Below are 15,796 nucleotides of genomic sequence, written 5' to 3' on the forward strand. Positions count from 1 at the left end.
GATTTTAGTTTAAAAGGGAAAGGGGTGTGGTATTTTACAAAGTTCAATAAGTAAAACAAAACAGGAAAACTTGCTTGCTTCTTGGGCTCTCACTTCCAATTGTCTGTGGGTAACGGTCAGGAAACACTGGATGCACCTTGTGAATGTCTCTGGAAGGAATGGTTTCAATGTACTGCTGTAATGCCTAACTTTCTTATTCTCCACGAGATGCCACAGTATGGCTATCGATCATCAATTTAACGTTTATTGTTTTGCTACTTCATTCATAATTGTATTATTGTTCTCATGAATATAATGCATTTAGAGTAGATAGCAGGCATAAAGAATAGCAATTTTGTACTTAACATTCTCAGAGATAGCTATCAGACCTCAGGACATTAAATCAAGAAGGTATTGCATTTTTACCACTTAGCAGTCAAATCATATTTGCCTGTAACTTTTAAAACAGAAAATGTAAAGAGACAGAATAAAAATTTCTCTGTCTTTGGTTTGAGATATAATTCTAAAAATCCTTTCAGCTTTAAAATTCTGATTTTAACATTAAATCAACTGGTCAGTGAATACTCTTTCTAATGTATCTTTATTTAATAACATTAAAAAGAAACAAACTTTTAACAATGTTTCAGAATAAACCTGTTACTTAAAATACTTCACAAGAGCCCTCTCTTACCTAAGGGAGTTTATTTGATGTTCTTACATTCACAACAAAAAGGAAGGAGTAGTTTAAAATGGGGCTAAAATGACAAAAAGCTTAAATATAAAATTGTTAACCAATTGAAATATCTTCTATACACTTGCAATAAAACATGGAATTTAGCTGTGTATACTGCCACCTATAATTCACTGAAATATAACACATTCTTCTCAGATAGAAGGAAACGCACAGATGTTCCTGAACACAATAAAAATTCTACAGGGACTGTGTAACCATCAGCAATTTAATACAACAGCACCATATTAAAATGATGTCCTTAAATGCCATAGCCTTTATTTTTTCCTTTATCCATTTTATTCATAATTATTAAAGTTGAAATAAAACTCTAACAACAATAACATTTCTGCCTTTACATCTAAAGCTCATCTTCATATGTGGGCAAAATTTAAGAGCACAGAAATAAATAGAGGAGTTCTTGTTACAGTCTCTGATCTACGAATTAGAACTCATGTTCCCATGCAGAAGGAAATGATGTTTTTTAAAGGGGCATTCATTTTAAAATTGTAAATAAATTTTCTCATCTCAACAGAGCTTATTTCAGATGTGCTTTTAAAAAAGAATCAGGATAACGAATAATAGATTTTAAAAATAAATCACATGTTCTAGGTTGATATGTACTCACTTTCTACCTTTCTGAGATAAACACAATCTTAAGAAATACAGTGATCAAATAAGGAACAATATACTAAAACATAAATTAGAAGCAAACAACTTTTAGAAAAATCCTAATGTGAACTTCAGTAAGAAACAACCATAAAACAACCAGTAACTTAGTTGTTTTTTTTTCCCAATCAGAAGAGATTGTCAAAACTATCTATGCATGTTAGAAACACGTCAGCATTCCAAAAGGACTCTCCACTTGGAATCTGAAAAACAGGTCTCACTATTTAAGGACTCACCAACTGAAAGAAGCCTCTTCCTAGAGTTTCTAGAACCTCAATACCGAAAATTAGAATTATTTTTTTATCCTGCTAGTGAAGAATATACAGAAAACCTAACAATCCTAATTCCCCCTCTTCCCACACCAATGTCAAAAGGGACTCACCTTGCAGTAACATAAACGCCCAAAACTTTCAAGCCTGCATTTCCCCTTCTAGACTCTCCATCTGTTGCCACCATCAGCAGTTTCAGTTGACGGATGCTACCTATAGGAGTAGGTCCCGAGTACACTCCACTTGACGAGCTTCCCATTTCTGCTGTCCCTCAGATATTTGTTAGGGGATTTTTTTTTTTTTTTCCTGCTTTCTGGAGTAGCCCTGAACACCACAACGTTAAGTTCTTTTAAGAAACCTATCTGGATGGGTGTAAATATTCGACATGTGAACGTATCTTAAATGGAAAAGGAAGTTATGAAAAGAATAGCCTCACCAACGTGCCCTCAGGAAAATAGAACATAAGTACTGAGAGACTGATTTCCCATAAATGCCTGATTTGCATAAGACGGAAACATCTCCTGGCCAATGAACAGCCGCCATCAATCCCCCTCCATCCTCAAGCCAATGAATTTACAGCTTGGACTCTGGCTGGACTCCAGCTCTTTGCGCTCCTTGCTCGTAAATGCGTCCCGCTTCAGACCCTTAACAGACATCCCTGTAGGTTGCTGCGGTTTGTGTTTGCCAATTGTAGTCCTTTGCTATTCCCAAATGAACTCAATTCCTGGTAATTCAAGCTTGCCTCAGTTTACCTCTTTATTTAGGCTGCCAAATACTATTACAGATCTAGTTATGCCATGGTTTTATACTTTGAGTTAATGCTCAAATCCATCTGGAGTTCATTTTTGCATATTGTATAAGATGAAAAACTTTAACCTTTCCTTTCACAACAGACATGGAACTTTTCCACTGTAAATCAAGCAAACATATAGTATCTTTCAACTTTGATCTATCCTGTTTCACTGATATGTTAATATATTTTCTTATACGAAAAACATGGTTTTAACTACTGTGCTCTTTTTTTTCTTACGTGTGTGAACCTGTGTGTGTACCTTATATTTATACTTAAACCCTTTCATTCTGGTCAACTAATCCCGGTTTTATTCGCCTGTGAAAAACCTCTCAGATTACTCTTAATCCTGAATGTATAAAATAATTACTAGCCGAATTACAGAATTACTTCTAAACTCCATAATATCTAAACCACAAACAATACAGGTCTGTTAGTTATGAAAAAGGAAGCTGGGGGTAAGAAAAGAAAAATATATGTATACTATGGTGATCAACAGTCCTTTTTTGGAACTGACATTCCTTCATTTCAGGAAAACTGAAGAACAGAGAAACTAGAAGCAAGATGGTGTCCCCGGCTTTGCCTGGTGTCACAGTGGTTGAGAATCCGCCTGCCAATGCAGGAGACATGGGTTCGAGCCCTGGTCCTGGAAGATCCCACATTCCGCGGAGCAACTAAGCCTGTGCGCCACAACTACTGAGCCTGTGCTCTATGAGACTGTGAGCCACAACTACTGAGCCTGTGTGCCACAACTACTGAAGCCCATGCACCTAGAGCCCGAGCTCTGAAGTAACAAAAGCCACCACAATGAGAAGCCCGTGCACCGCAACTAAGAGTAGCCTCCACTCGCCACAACTAGAGAAAGCCCGCACGCAGCAACGAAGACCTAACACAGCCAAAAATAAATTAATTAATTAATTAATTTAAAAAAATAAAGTGTCCAGTCTGGCTGAAAATTCAGGACATTGCTTTGAATATATCAAGTCAGTCAACGTTTCTTTTTAACTTAACCCTGAAACACTTCTAAATTATATCTCCTGATTCTACCTAAGGCAGCAAATGCCCTCCCATATCAACCATATTTACTTTTAACATCTAACATTCTAATCGCAGAAGACTCCTTCTTAGCTTGTCATTCTGACCTTATAAAAGGAATAAAACAATTCAGAATACTGGCCATTGTACTTACTCTGGTCATAGTTATACAGTCAACGTAGTATATATGAAATAAGATGAAAACTAGAAAACAAAGAACATTATAATATGGTACATCACTTTTGAATAGTAGCAGTTCAGCGAGAGAAGGAATGCATTTCATGAGTTGTAAGTGAGAGATCAAGTGTTTTGAACGCACTTGTAATGTACAGTGGATTTTCCATTTTAAGTAAGGTTTCTTTGAAATAACCAACTTAAAAGACCTTTCTCAAATACAGATTATTAAAAGTATAGCCTTTGGAATTGAGTATAATATCTTAGACATATTTTTAAGATGAATAATAGTGGAAAGTTAAAAAGTCAAGCATTCATTCATTTAGTCAGCACGTCTTTATTAAGCATTGATTACGCAGCCCACAAATCTATCAAAAGTGTGACTGTTCACCTGAATGTTTGTTAGGTTCCTTGGGCTTAAGCAATACTTCTCTCCCTTATTCTGCCCAGCAGAATGAAAATATGTTCTTGTTATATTAGATACTTGGTTAGGTAGTCTAATCAGACAAGATTCTAAAAATATTTTGAGAAAAGCAGCTATCATCACTTCACCATTCAATTAGAAGCAGCAGCCAGGATTCTCAAATATATATGCTAATGAACAAGCAATGATATTAGGTTTTATCATAATTCTAAGGCTGAGCATTGGCCGTTAGCCCAATCCCTACCAAAAGTATTACTCAGGTGTGAATGCTAAATGAGGATCTCACCCATCTCTGCTGACCTTAAATCTGACCAAGTTCTTGCGGGTGACAATGGGGAGCAGTAAATCCAATGAAACAAAATTGAAGCCGCCTGGCATCATAGATTCAAGTAACTAGGTCCGAAGTCAGGATATTGGCCTGTAATTGAAAAGCTTAATTTGCTGTTCTTACGATCTCCATAGAAAAGCTTGTTGCTATCACTGTTTTCACTTCTTTACTGTGCCAGTTCCTTTAACCTGCTTCAGATATTTCTTTCTGCTAATCTGTAGTACTATTGCCCTTAAAATCGTTAACACAAACTGTCCTCTTCTGGAAATCTTTGCTTAACTAAATGTTTTTATTCTAGTCTTTTCTTTACTCCCCATGCACTCAGCATTCATAGTCATTATATGTTTAAATGTACTTTCCATGCTGTTTAATGAAGTTATTAAAACATTTTTATGCATATTCTTTATTTATCAAATTGAGGATGAATTCTGGAGAAATATATCCATGATTTCCCTTGTTTTCCATTCTTTCAGTATCCCTACAGCTGTGCTCCTATCACACAAGCACCAATGCATGTTTTTGTTTCTAAAAGTATAAGAAGCTACCAAGGAGAATACTAATAACGGCAATGCTAGACAGAAATATAGCAAAGACGAGAATGCTGAAGAGAAAGTCAAATACATTTGAGGCTTGAGGCTCAGAACTGGTCATTCTAATAAATTCATTCTACTTTAAGTGATTTTCACCAATTCGTTTTTAGTTTTGAGAATTTTAGTACTCATCAGCATGAAGACAGTAGTAGGTATTAAGACTCTACGTCAAGGAATTGGAGGAAAAATCATGAATATGTCAAATAAGAGTCCTTTAATCCTAAAATGTTGATAAATATAGAAATAAAAAACTGGTATTTTACAATGAAACACCATGTTTATATCAAAATGATTTTATAAATCTACACATAAGTTTTATCATATAAATTAAAACTTCCAGAAAATTTAAACTTACCTAGAAGAAAATAAAAGTGTTAAAGCAACATGATTATGAAGAAAAGCCCATTGACTTTTATGTTTTGATGCTTAATTAAAATTTAGTTAGATTGGTCTTCTTCATTTATTATTTGCATTCTCTTTAAAATTATAATCTCCTGCAAAATAAGGACAATGTAAAGTTGTCCTCAAAGTAAATACTTTAGTTTGGGTTTCATGAAGATAATAAAACCACCAGGAAAATCAATACTAATTATTCTCAATAAATATCTTAGTTAAGGACTATCTCATTCAAAAAAATCTTGCTATGATAATAGTTAATATTTATTGAAAGTCTACTATGGGCTGAGAATTTTACATATATCATTTCAGTTTAAGCCTCACAATGACTCAACAAGGTAAATATATCATCATATTTTAACAGATGTTTAGAGTGTTTAACACACTTTGACAGTGTTTCAAAGGAGTTAAGTAATTTGGCCGAGTTCAAATATTTGGAGAAGCAGGGATTTGAGCCCAATTTGCTTTAATTCTTCATAATTTAATGTATCATCAACTGCCACAGTTGGGTGCCTTCAGAAATTAGTCAGATATAGAACCTACCTTACAGGGCCTACATTACACATATTCTGAATAATGGGCACACTTCTAGAAGAAATATGATATTTCTCTTCTGTCAGTACTTATTACAAAAACCATAATACATATTTTACTTACAGTAAGTAGATAACATTCCATAATCATCTTGGCCTCTCCCATTGCGGAGCACAGGCTCCGGACGTGCAGGCTCAGTGGCCATGGCTCACGGGCCTAGCCGCTCCACGGCATGTGGGATCTTCCAGGACCGGGGCACGAACCCATGTCCCCCGCATCGGCAGGCGGACTCTCAACCACTGCGCCACCAGGGGAGCCCTGAACTCCATCTTTAATCTCTAAATTAATTCATTTTTTGTTTTACCTCCTAAGTAAGTTCAATCAGATAGACTAGGAAAACATCACAGTGTAGTAAAACGAGACTCAACCTGAGCATCAAAAGGCCCAGATCCGCATTTTGTATTAATTTGGTGAGATATTTAAATTCTGAACATCCTAGTATCCTTACCTATAATGTTGGGATGATATTACCTGTAGACATGCGGGGAAATACCACAACTTATCTAAGAATGCTTGGCACATACTAGCTGTTTAAAAACCAGGCGTCACTTTCACCTAAAAAACCCCGAGAAACTGCAATCAAATAAAGCATTTTACAGTATAGCATTGCAAGTCTACTTAAATAAGACATCACAGAAATCAAGTTTCCTATACAGTTATAGTAACTAGCCAAACTGAGAGAGATACCTTTTTTAATTGAAGTATCTGCTTTACTATTTGTTCTGTTTACTATTGTAATTCTAATTACTAATGTAATTCTCACTCTACGTTTCATGTTCTTTCCATGGTGCCTGTCTCCAATAACGTTTTTCAAACCCTTCAGAAAATAATGCTATAACTTGTAACCCTAATCACGATTTGAGTAATCTCATTCTGTATTCATAAAATCAAGGGGCTTCCCCTTAAGAAAACAATTTATACTTTCCAGACAAACACTAGTATTGTGTTGACTGTATCACTGTCAAATAAGAAGCAAACTCCCTGGGGAAGAAAAAAGAGAGATTTCTAGACATCTTTTCTCTTACTCATATAAACTTAATCAGGGCTTGCAATTAATTTTTGAAATTGTTCTATATCGACCTTAATGTTTAAAGCTTCATTTCTACCTCTGGGCCCCATCAGTAAAACCCATACATCATCCCTGTTAGCAAAGCAGCTGGCTTTTTAAATGTGATGTCTTGTAGTTCTTATTTACAATCCTAATCACATCATTGATTTCAGTAATCTTCAGTAAGAGTAATTATTAATGCTGTCAAAAGCAGAGGCTGGGATTCAATTTTTTCTTTTTTTTTTTTTAATAAACCTGGATCATTAAGATTAAGCCTAATAATGTGACTCTAGAGGCCTCTGGGTAATTAGAAGTTTCCTCTGGTTGAGTATGTAATACAGTAAGGACAATGTCTTCACTTAAAATTCTAAAATATTTAGTTATATAAGCCACAAATGATTAAATAAAAATGCTAGGAGTAGTCACTCATCATAACACAGAAGTAACTAATTTTTTTTTTCAGAGAGGCACCACACAAAATTTTACCTGATTGAGTATTTTTCTGTAATTTAAGACAGCCATAGATCTATTTTGTCTACTAATGCCAAAATACTAAGGCACGTGACATTTTTACTCACTCAGGTGTGTCTTTAACACACTAAGGAATTAAACAATGTTCTAAAAAAAAAAGACAGGATAAACCAATATGAAGAGGATAAGAGACATTTTGGAGGAATCAGATATTTCACTATCCAAAGCAATTTTTAAGAAAAGGATAAGATGAGGTAATGCATTTTGATTTTCAGAAAAAGAGGTCATGATGTAATAAAGATTGTCATTCCGTATCAGATCTCTTTATTTACATTTTGAAAGAAGGTATGGAACAAAACATAAGTTTCCAAAGGACTACCTATTTGTCACTAAAAGACACAATACGTGAGGGAGCCGACAAGAATGTTACTGTGTCAATGTTGATCACCCACCCCACACTCAGGAAACATATATGTATTTGGAACCAGTATCAAACACCGTTGTCTAATTTAAAAATACTCCTGGACTTCTTACTGATCAATATCTCTTATAGAAAGGATAAGAGTATAGAGCATCTGAACTGAAACAGTATTATTAGAAAATGATATCGTGAGCATTTAGGATGTATAATTCATGTTGCTTTCATTTGCTCAGACCACTGTAAAAATCCATAAATCATTTTCTTGTTCATGTATTGCTTAAGTGCAATTTGTCATTTTGCATTAAAGGGCTGCTTCAGCTCATCAGTGCTTTTAATTCACTGTAGAGTTTAACAAAACGCTGGCCCTGTCTGATAACCGAAAAGACACTGAAATGTGAAGCCACACCAATATTAACAAGGTTAAACAAAATGGAGAAGAACGGTTCTACTTCAAATATCAAGTAACACTTAAGAGCTGGTATTCTCAGCCCGCGAAACTGGGTTGGTTTGTTCTGTTGGGTCCAAAGGATTAGAACACAGTAACAAAAGAGTTACCTGAATGCTTACAATAGCATGTATATGCTATAAATCTTTTCCAGAAACTCTAGTCAACACTCACTCTACTGTAGATGAACAAGAACGACCAGTGTGGCATTGGCTGTGAAGCCTTGCCTTCCCACCTCTTAAGTTAGGTTACATTACTACAAATAAACTGATTTCATGGTTACCCATTCGAGATGCTATACACTCCAGGTACTTTGCATTTCCTCTCTGCACTGTGCTTGCTGGGAATGACAAGTGCCAGGAACCACTCAGCTCAACCCTGGCAAGGGGCCTGGCATTTGAAAGACTCCTTATTGACAATTTAAATATTTTTTCTTCCATTTCTTAAAAAAATTTTTTTTTTCTCTCAAAGCCCTGGGCACACTGCAATAATAAGAGGATTTAGAAACAAATTGCTTTCAAGTCAAATTAAATCACTGCAAACACTCATTCATCCAAACGCTGGTTAACAAACTTGTTTCCCTCCCGCCTTTTACAGAAAAGGGTAGGGAAGAAAGCAGCCCGGTTAGCTGCTTTCAAAGTTTGTAACTATGTACATAAAACGCGACGGTGAGATCCTTAGCGCCCCCCTCCCCATTCGGCTGCCCTTAGAGGACAATGAAGTAGACGAGGGTGCATAATCACTCACACACCTACCAGGATTTTTTATGAAAATTGATTTTGATAAACCCCCTCCAAATAATAATAGCTACTTTCCCCATCTGCTTTAGGATACGATTTGTCTGGGCCCAGATGGTTGGCGTTCCTGGAGGGGGCATGGGGTTTGGGGGAGGGTTACATTAAGAATTGGTTCTCCCGGCCGGTTTCAATAATTGGGGGGGAGGGGGTCGAAGGACGCTGCATTGAACTGTATTCTGCACTTCAAAGAGGTCATCCACCCCCCCCCGCCCCACCCCCCCGCCGAAGCTGTTATCTATGTAATCACGGCCTCACTACATTCTGGGGTCCGCCGAGTGAAAAAGAAGGAGGGGGGGGAATCTGCTGGATTGACACAGCAAGGAAAAAAGTACACGGGTTTCATTTCAAAGGCATTTTTAAAAGGCAGATTTAAAGTGTGGTTTTGTTTCGTGGGTGACGGGGCGAGGGGGGTCTGTTTAAGGTTCCAGAGTAAGGAGGCAAGTAAGTCAGTAAGGGTGCTGATGCCAACGTTTGAATCTTGGCCCGGGACAAAATACTCTTGCAATCGCCCTTGGCCGGAGCTACCCAGACGGAGGCGGACGGCCAGGCTCGCGTCTGCTCTCCCAGGCGGAAGACTCCGTCGTCACCCCGCCGATACCACGGCGCCTCGGAGACTAGAAGTCAGAGGCGAGACCTCTACAGGACCCCGGCCGGCGTCGCCGGCGTGAATGCAGGCCTCTGCGACCCAAGAAATCCTAAAGAGCCCCCAACAGGCCAGCCCTGTCGAATGAGAGCTCCAAAGCGAAATTCTCCGGCATGCCCTGTGTTGCTTTCGCCGCTAGGAGACGCCTGTAACCCACGTTTGCGGCGAGAGTTCCCCTTTCAAACACAACTGCTACCAAAAAGAAAAAAAAAAAAAAAAATGCAGCTCAAGCGTTAACAGTGGATGTAGTGATTATTTACAGGCAAATCTGGCCATCTTCTCATCTCCACCTCGGGAAGCACTCTGGCTCTCAGCGAACGTCCAAAGTCGGTTCAAACTTCATCTACATCTTGAGAGCACAAACCGTCTCCCGCAAACAATTTCCGGATCTGCATTGTCATTCAGCCGCATGTCTCTCACACGCAAACACGCGCGCACACGGGCACACACACAAGTGTTTCCGTATGTACAAATGAAATATTAGAAAATTACCGTCATTTAAAAAATGCTCCAGGATTCTGATGAGTCAGCTTGAAGACCTCAAAACGTGTCATTTCAATCCTTCAGATCTAAAGAAAAAACAGGGAGGGGGAGGGGTAGAAAGTACAGATGCAATGCCGTTATTAATATTCAGATACACTATAATCTCCTTTTCATTGATCCACAGGTCCTTTTATAAACTGACGCTCCATTCGCAGCCGCAGACGTGATGTTAAAATCATTTCAACTGCAGCGGTTTTCGCTTGGCTTTGGCCAATCGTCAATTTACTGCAGCTGGAAAAGGATTAGCCATTTTTGCTGGCATCCTTTCCTTCTAACCGCTCAAATGCAGGACCCATCTCCATGAAAGAGCCAAGGGGGGCGGGGGGCTAGGGCAGCAGACACGCACTCGCAGGGGCATGCCTCAGTCTATAATCACGCCCATGGCCACTCGCCCTCCTTAATTCCCCGCCAGGAGGGAATGGCAACGTACCTCGGGGTCGGGGAAACGACTCTCCTTTTCCCGCAGGTTGTGGCGGTGTTGCTCTCAGGTCATTCATTACCAGGAAGCCCCAAGGGACCTTCCCATCCTGTGGCATAAGAAGGAAACTGAACAAGGGCGGCTTGCGTTTGAATAAACAACCCCTTACAGCCCACTAATTAATACACAATTATGTTTTCTGGGTTTTTTTTTTAATCTTTTCTTGGAGAATTAACATTCAATCCACTCTCTCGCATTGAAGAGTTCGCGCTCTATTTCAACTTCACAGGAACTGGGTGCGTTTACGCGCCGCTTTGCCCCCGCGCCTCAGGAGTGAGCCCTCGGAGCTCGTCAAGCGCATCCTTCGCGACCCGGGAGGAGGGGTGGAGGGGGCTCCGTTGGGGCTTACACAGAGCTGTGCGCTGGACCAGGAAGGATGGATGCGAGCACCGTGAATGTGCAAGCACGTTCGCAGATACCCGCAGCGGCACACACTCTGGCCCCGCGTGTGCAGCGACCCAGCCCATGCACCCACCCCCGCCTCCGCCCGCGCCTGCGTTCGCCGCCGCCCAGCTGCCCTCATCCAGCGGTCTTGCCCCAAGCTGGGCAAGAATCGGTGCTCCGGTCTAGCAGAGGGCGGAGCGGGGAGCTCTCCAATTGTCAGAATAAGCAGAAAAAAGCCTGTGCGCGCCGCCGCGGCGTCGCACTTGGCCGGGGGGACGCGCAGGGATATCCGCGGCGCCTTGCAGCGAACAAGCCAGAGGCCCGCGAGGCCGGCGTTAGGCGGGCGGCCTCCAAAGCGGAGCTCAGATGAAACTCCTCAGTCACTGACCGAAGGGTTCACAGCTCAACCCGGGTCCCCAAGCGCATTAATCTATTTGGTAAGAATATTGTGGATGTACGTTTAGGAAGGGAAGAGGTAAGTCTAACGCGGCCGCACGTCTATAGGAGCCGCCAGCCCTCAACCCTGGGCTTGAATCCCGCGGCTTTTCAGGACCCACCTAAGCTTCAACCCTTCCTACACGGCCCCTTAAGACCCTCACACTTAGTTTAACACAGTCCTTATCGTATCTGTTTTTTAAAAGTCCTGCCAATCTCCACCAGAGTCCCTTAATTAGGTAATCCCTGCCAATTAGTGGCCCCTCTGCAACTTTTTCCTGTTCTCGGTGACTTATTTCCACGAACAGTAGCAAGGAAAATACCTTAAAGGAAAAAGAATACTAGCGTCATTGGAAACCCCGCTCCTGGGAGAGGATACCGCTGCTGCTATTATGTTTTCGCATTTGCTGATGCAAACAGGGGAACCTCTCTATTCCCTCGCCATTACCTGCGGCCGGGGACTGGGAACTTTCCGTGGCAGAGTCCCAGCTAGCGCCTCGGGACCTGCCGGGCTGTGGTCGCGCTCACACTCACACTCACCCCGGCAGCCCGGCCCGGTTGCTTGCGTGACGCGCCTGCTTGACGGTCAGGTTGGCCAATTAGCGATGGCTCGGTGGGTGGTGCTCCTCAGCGATTGGTTGGCAGAATGAGGGCGCTGCGCAAAAACAGAGAAGCGGAGCGCTCGGAGCTCAGAAACTGCCAGCCGAGATCGCAGGCTCTGGGGCTGAGGCAGGAGGAGGGAAGGACTGGAAAGAAGAGAGATAGGTTAGAGGGAAGAGGCTTGGGAAGGAAACAGCAAGAAAGAAACTGCTCTTCACACTTCCAGAGAGGCAAACGACGGTGGAGATGAGGACAGAGAGTAAGACTATGAAAGCCAAAAACTACAAATAGAGCGAAAGAGGAAAAAATGCCAAGAAGCACATCCATCCGGAGAAATGAAGAGAATGAAAGTTTTATGCTGCAGAAACGTTCTATGCTTTTTCGGCACAAAATTCTCTCGCCGTTTTTAAGCTCTTCTGCATTTGCCAGCCGTTGACGTTAAGAGGCATGTTCAGCGGTGCCAACAGCATCTCCTCTTCCTCTTCCTCTTCCACCTCATTCTTCTCCTCCCATCAGCAAGAAGACAAACCGAGGACAGTCTTGAAATATCAAAATTTCCTCCTTGGGCTTTGCCAGCACCGCGTTGCGCCAAGACTGTCGGAATAAAGGACGCTGACTATTGTTATTATTTTATTAATTGGTCAGTGGGAAGATTACAGATGAGGAAAGGGGACGCCTGTCACCCTTCCTGCGCTAAGATTGAAAAATTAGGCTGAACTGGGGGAAACCCTAAAATGAGGCAAAAGGAATTAGATTTTTAAGGACAGAAAGCCACAAGACAGCCCCCCCACCCCACACACACACAAAGCGCACTTTTATTTGAGATTTTTTTTTTTTTTTTTCGTGGTGGCTGGGGAGGCGATTGGGTGGCTGGCTGGCTGCGGGAAGCTGCTTCCTTTCCCTTTGGAGATGATTGTGCTATTATTCTTCGCCTTGCTCTGGATGGTGGAAGGAGTCTTTTCCCAGCTTCACTACACGGTCCAGGAGGAGCAGGAACATGGCACTTTCGTGGGGAATATCGCTGAAGATCTGGGCTTGGACATTACAAAACTTTCGGCTCGCGGGTTTCAAACGGCGCCCAACTCTCGGACCCCTTACTTGGACCTCAACCTGGAGACCGGGGTGCTGTACGTGAACGAGAAGATTGACCGCGAGCAAATCTGCAAGCAGAGCCCCTCCTGCGTCCTGCACCTGGAGGTCTTCCTGGAAAACCCCCTGGAGCTGTTCCGGGTGGAGATCGAGGTGTTGGACATCAATGACAACCCCCCCTCCTTCCCGGAGCCGGACCTGACCGTGGAGATCTCTGAGAGCGCCACGCCGGGCACCCGCTTCCCCTTGGAGAGCGCATTCGACCCAGACGTGGGCACCAATTCCTTGCGCGACTACGAGATCACCCCCAACAGCTACTTCTCCCTGGACGTGCAGACCCAGGGGGATGGCAACCGATTCGCCGAGCTGGTGCTGGAGAAGCCGCTGGACCGAGAGCAGCAAGCGGTGCACCGCTACGTGCTGACCGCGGTGGACGGGGGAGGAGGGGCCGGAGGAGGCGGAGCGGGAGGGGGCCTGCTCCCCCAACAGCAGCGCACCGGCACGGCCCTACTCACCATCCGAGTGCTGGACTCCAACGACAATGTGCCCGCCTTCGACCAACCCGTCTACACTGTGTCCCTCCCAGAGAACTCGCCGCCGGGCACGCTCGTGATCCAGCTTAACGCCACGGACCCAGATGAGGGCCAGAATGGCGAGGTCGTGTATTCCTTCAGCAGCCACATTTCGCCCCGGGCGCGGGAGCTCTTCGGACTCTCTCCTCGCACTGGCCGACTGGAGGTGAGCGGCGAGCTGGACTACGAAGAGAGCCCGGTGTACCAAGTGTACGTACAAGCCAAGGACCTGGGCCCCAACGCCGTGCCCGCGCACTGCAAGGTGATCGTGAGAGTGCTGGATGCTAATGACAACGCGCCGGAGATCAGCTTCAGCACCGTGAAGGAGGCGGTGAGCGAGGGCGCGGCGCCCGGCACGGTGGTGGCCTTGTTCAGCGTGACCGACCGCGACTCAGAGGAGAATGGGCAAGTGCAGTGCGAGCTGCTGGGGGATGTGCCGTTCCGCCTCAAGTCTTCCTTCAAAAACTACTATACCATCGTGACCGAGGCCCCTCTGGACCGAGAGGCGGGGGACTCCTACACCCTGACCGTGGTGGCTCGGGACCAGGGCGAGCCTGCGCTCTCCACCAGCAAGTCGATCCAGGTGCAGGTGTCCGATGTGAACGACAACGCACCGCGATTCAGCCAGCCGGTCTACGACGTGTATGTGACCGAAAACAATGTGCCGGGCGCCTACATCTACGCGGTAAGCGCCACAGACCGTGACGAGGGCGCCAACGCCCAGCTAGCCTACTCTATCCTCGAGTGCCAGATCCAGGGCATGAGCGTCTTCACTTACGTATCCATCAACTCCGAGAACGGCTACTTGTACGCCCTGCGCTCCTTCGACCACGAGCAGCTCAAGGACTTCAGCTTCCAGGTGGAAGCCCGGGACGCCGGCAGCCCCCAGGCGCTGGCTGGCAACGCCACTGTCAACATCCTCATCGTGGATCAGAACGACAACGCCCCTGCCATAGTGGCGCCCCTTCCGGGGCGCAACGGGACTCCGGCGCGCGAGGTGCTGCCCCGCTCGGCGGAGCCCGGTTACCTGCTGACCCGCGTAGCCGCGGTGGACGCGGACGACGGCGAGAACGCCCGGCTCACCTACAGCATTGTGCGGGGTAACGAAATGAACCTCTTCCGCATGGATTGGCGCACCGGGGAGCTCCGCACGGCGCGCCGGGTGCCGGCCAAGCGCGACCCCCAGCGGCCTTACGAGCTGGTGATCGAGGTGCGCGACCACGGGCAACCTCCCCTGTCCTCCACCGCCACCCTGGTGGTGCAGCTGGTGGATGGCGCTGTCGAGCCCCAGGGCGGGGGCGGGGTCGGGGGCGGGGGGTCAGGGGAGCACCAGCGTCCCAGCCGCTCAGGCGGCGGGGAGACCTCGCTGGACCTCACCCTCATCCTCATCATCGCGCTGGGCTCGGTGTCCTTCATCTTCCTGCTGGCCATGATCGTGCTTGCCGTGCGTTGCCAAAAAGAGAAGAAGCTCAACATCTACACGTGTCTGGCCAGCGACTGCTGCCTCTGCTGCTGCTGCTGCAGCGGTGGCGGCTCGACCTGCTGCGGCCGCCAAGCCCGGGCGCGCAAGAAGAAACTCAGCAAGTCGGACATCATGCTGGTGCAAAGCTCCAACGTACCCAGTAACCCGGCCCAAGTGCCGGTGGAGGAGTCCGGGGGCTTTGGCTCCCATCACCACAACCAGAATTACTGCTACCAGGTCTGCCTGACCCCCGAGTCCGCCAAGACCGACCTGATGTTCCTTAAACCCTGCAGCCCTTCGCGGAGTACGGACACTGAGCACAACCCTTGCGGGGCCATCGTCACCGGCTACACAGACCAGCAGCCCGACATCATCTCCAACGGAAGCATTTTGTCCAACGAGGTAAGGCTGAAGCGCCAGGACCACCATC

At 44.6% G+C, this 15,796-nt stretch overlaps 1 protein-coding gene and 1 long non-coding RNA gene across 3 annotated transcripts in view; one reads left to right on the forward strand and one right to left on the reverse strand.

The window, feature by feature from the left end:
• LOC132426166 (uncharacterized) overlaps positions 1-12,167 on the reverse strand; it is a 188,336-nt gene extending 176,169 nt beyond the window's left edge. The window contains exons 1-3 of the long non-coding RNA XR_009519620.1: positions 12,092-12,167; positions 10,777-10,873; positions 10,296-10,372 (exon numbers count right to left, since the gene is read on the reverse strand). This is a non-coding gene — a long non-coding RNA (uncharacterized lncRNA). The remainder of the gene's footprint in view (positions 1-10,295; positions 10,373-10,776; positions 10,874-12,091) is intronic.
• Positions 12,168-12,205: 38 nt separating this feature from the next.
• Positions 12,206-15,796, forward strand: part of PCDH10 (protocadherin 10) — a 40,951-nt gene continuing 37,360 nt past the window's right edge. For both annotated transcript variants that reach the window (XM_069540703.1, XM_060012989.1), the window contains exon 1: positions 12,206-15,768. In XM_069540703.1, the coding sequence (XP_069396804.1) occupies positions 13,153-15,768 (2,616 nt within the window). In that variant the 5' untranslated portion in view covers positions 12,206-13,152. The remainder of the gene's footprint in view (positions 15,769-15,796) is intronic.

The sequence above is a fragment of the Delphinus delphis genome, chromosome 5 (assembly GCF_949987515.2).
Source record: "Delphinus delphis chromosome 5, mDelDel1.2, whole genome shotgun sequence".
In the NCBI taxonomy this organism is placed as follows: Eukaryota; Metazoa; Chordata; class Mammalia; order Artiodactyla; family Delphinidae; genus Delphinus; species Delphinus delphis.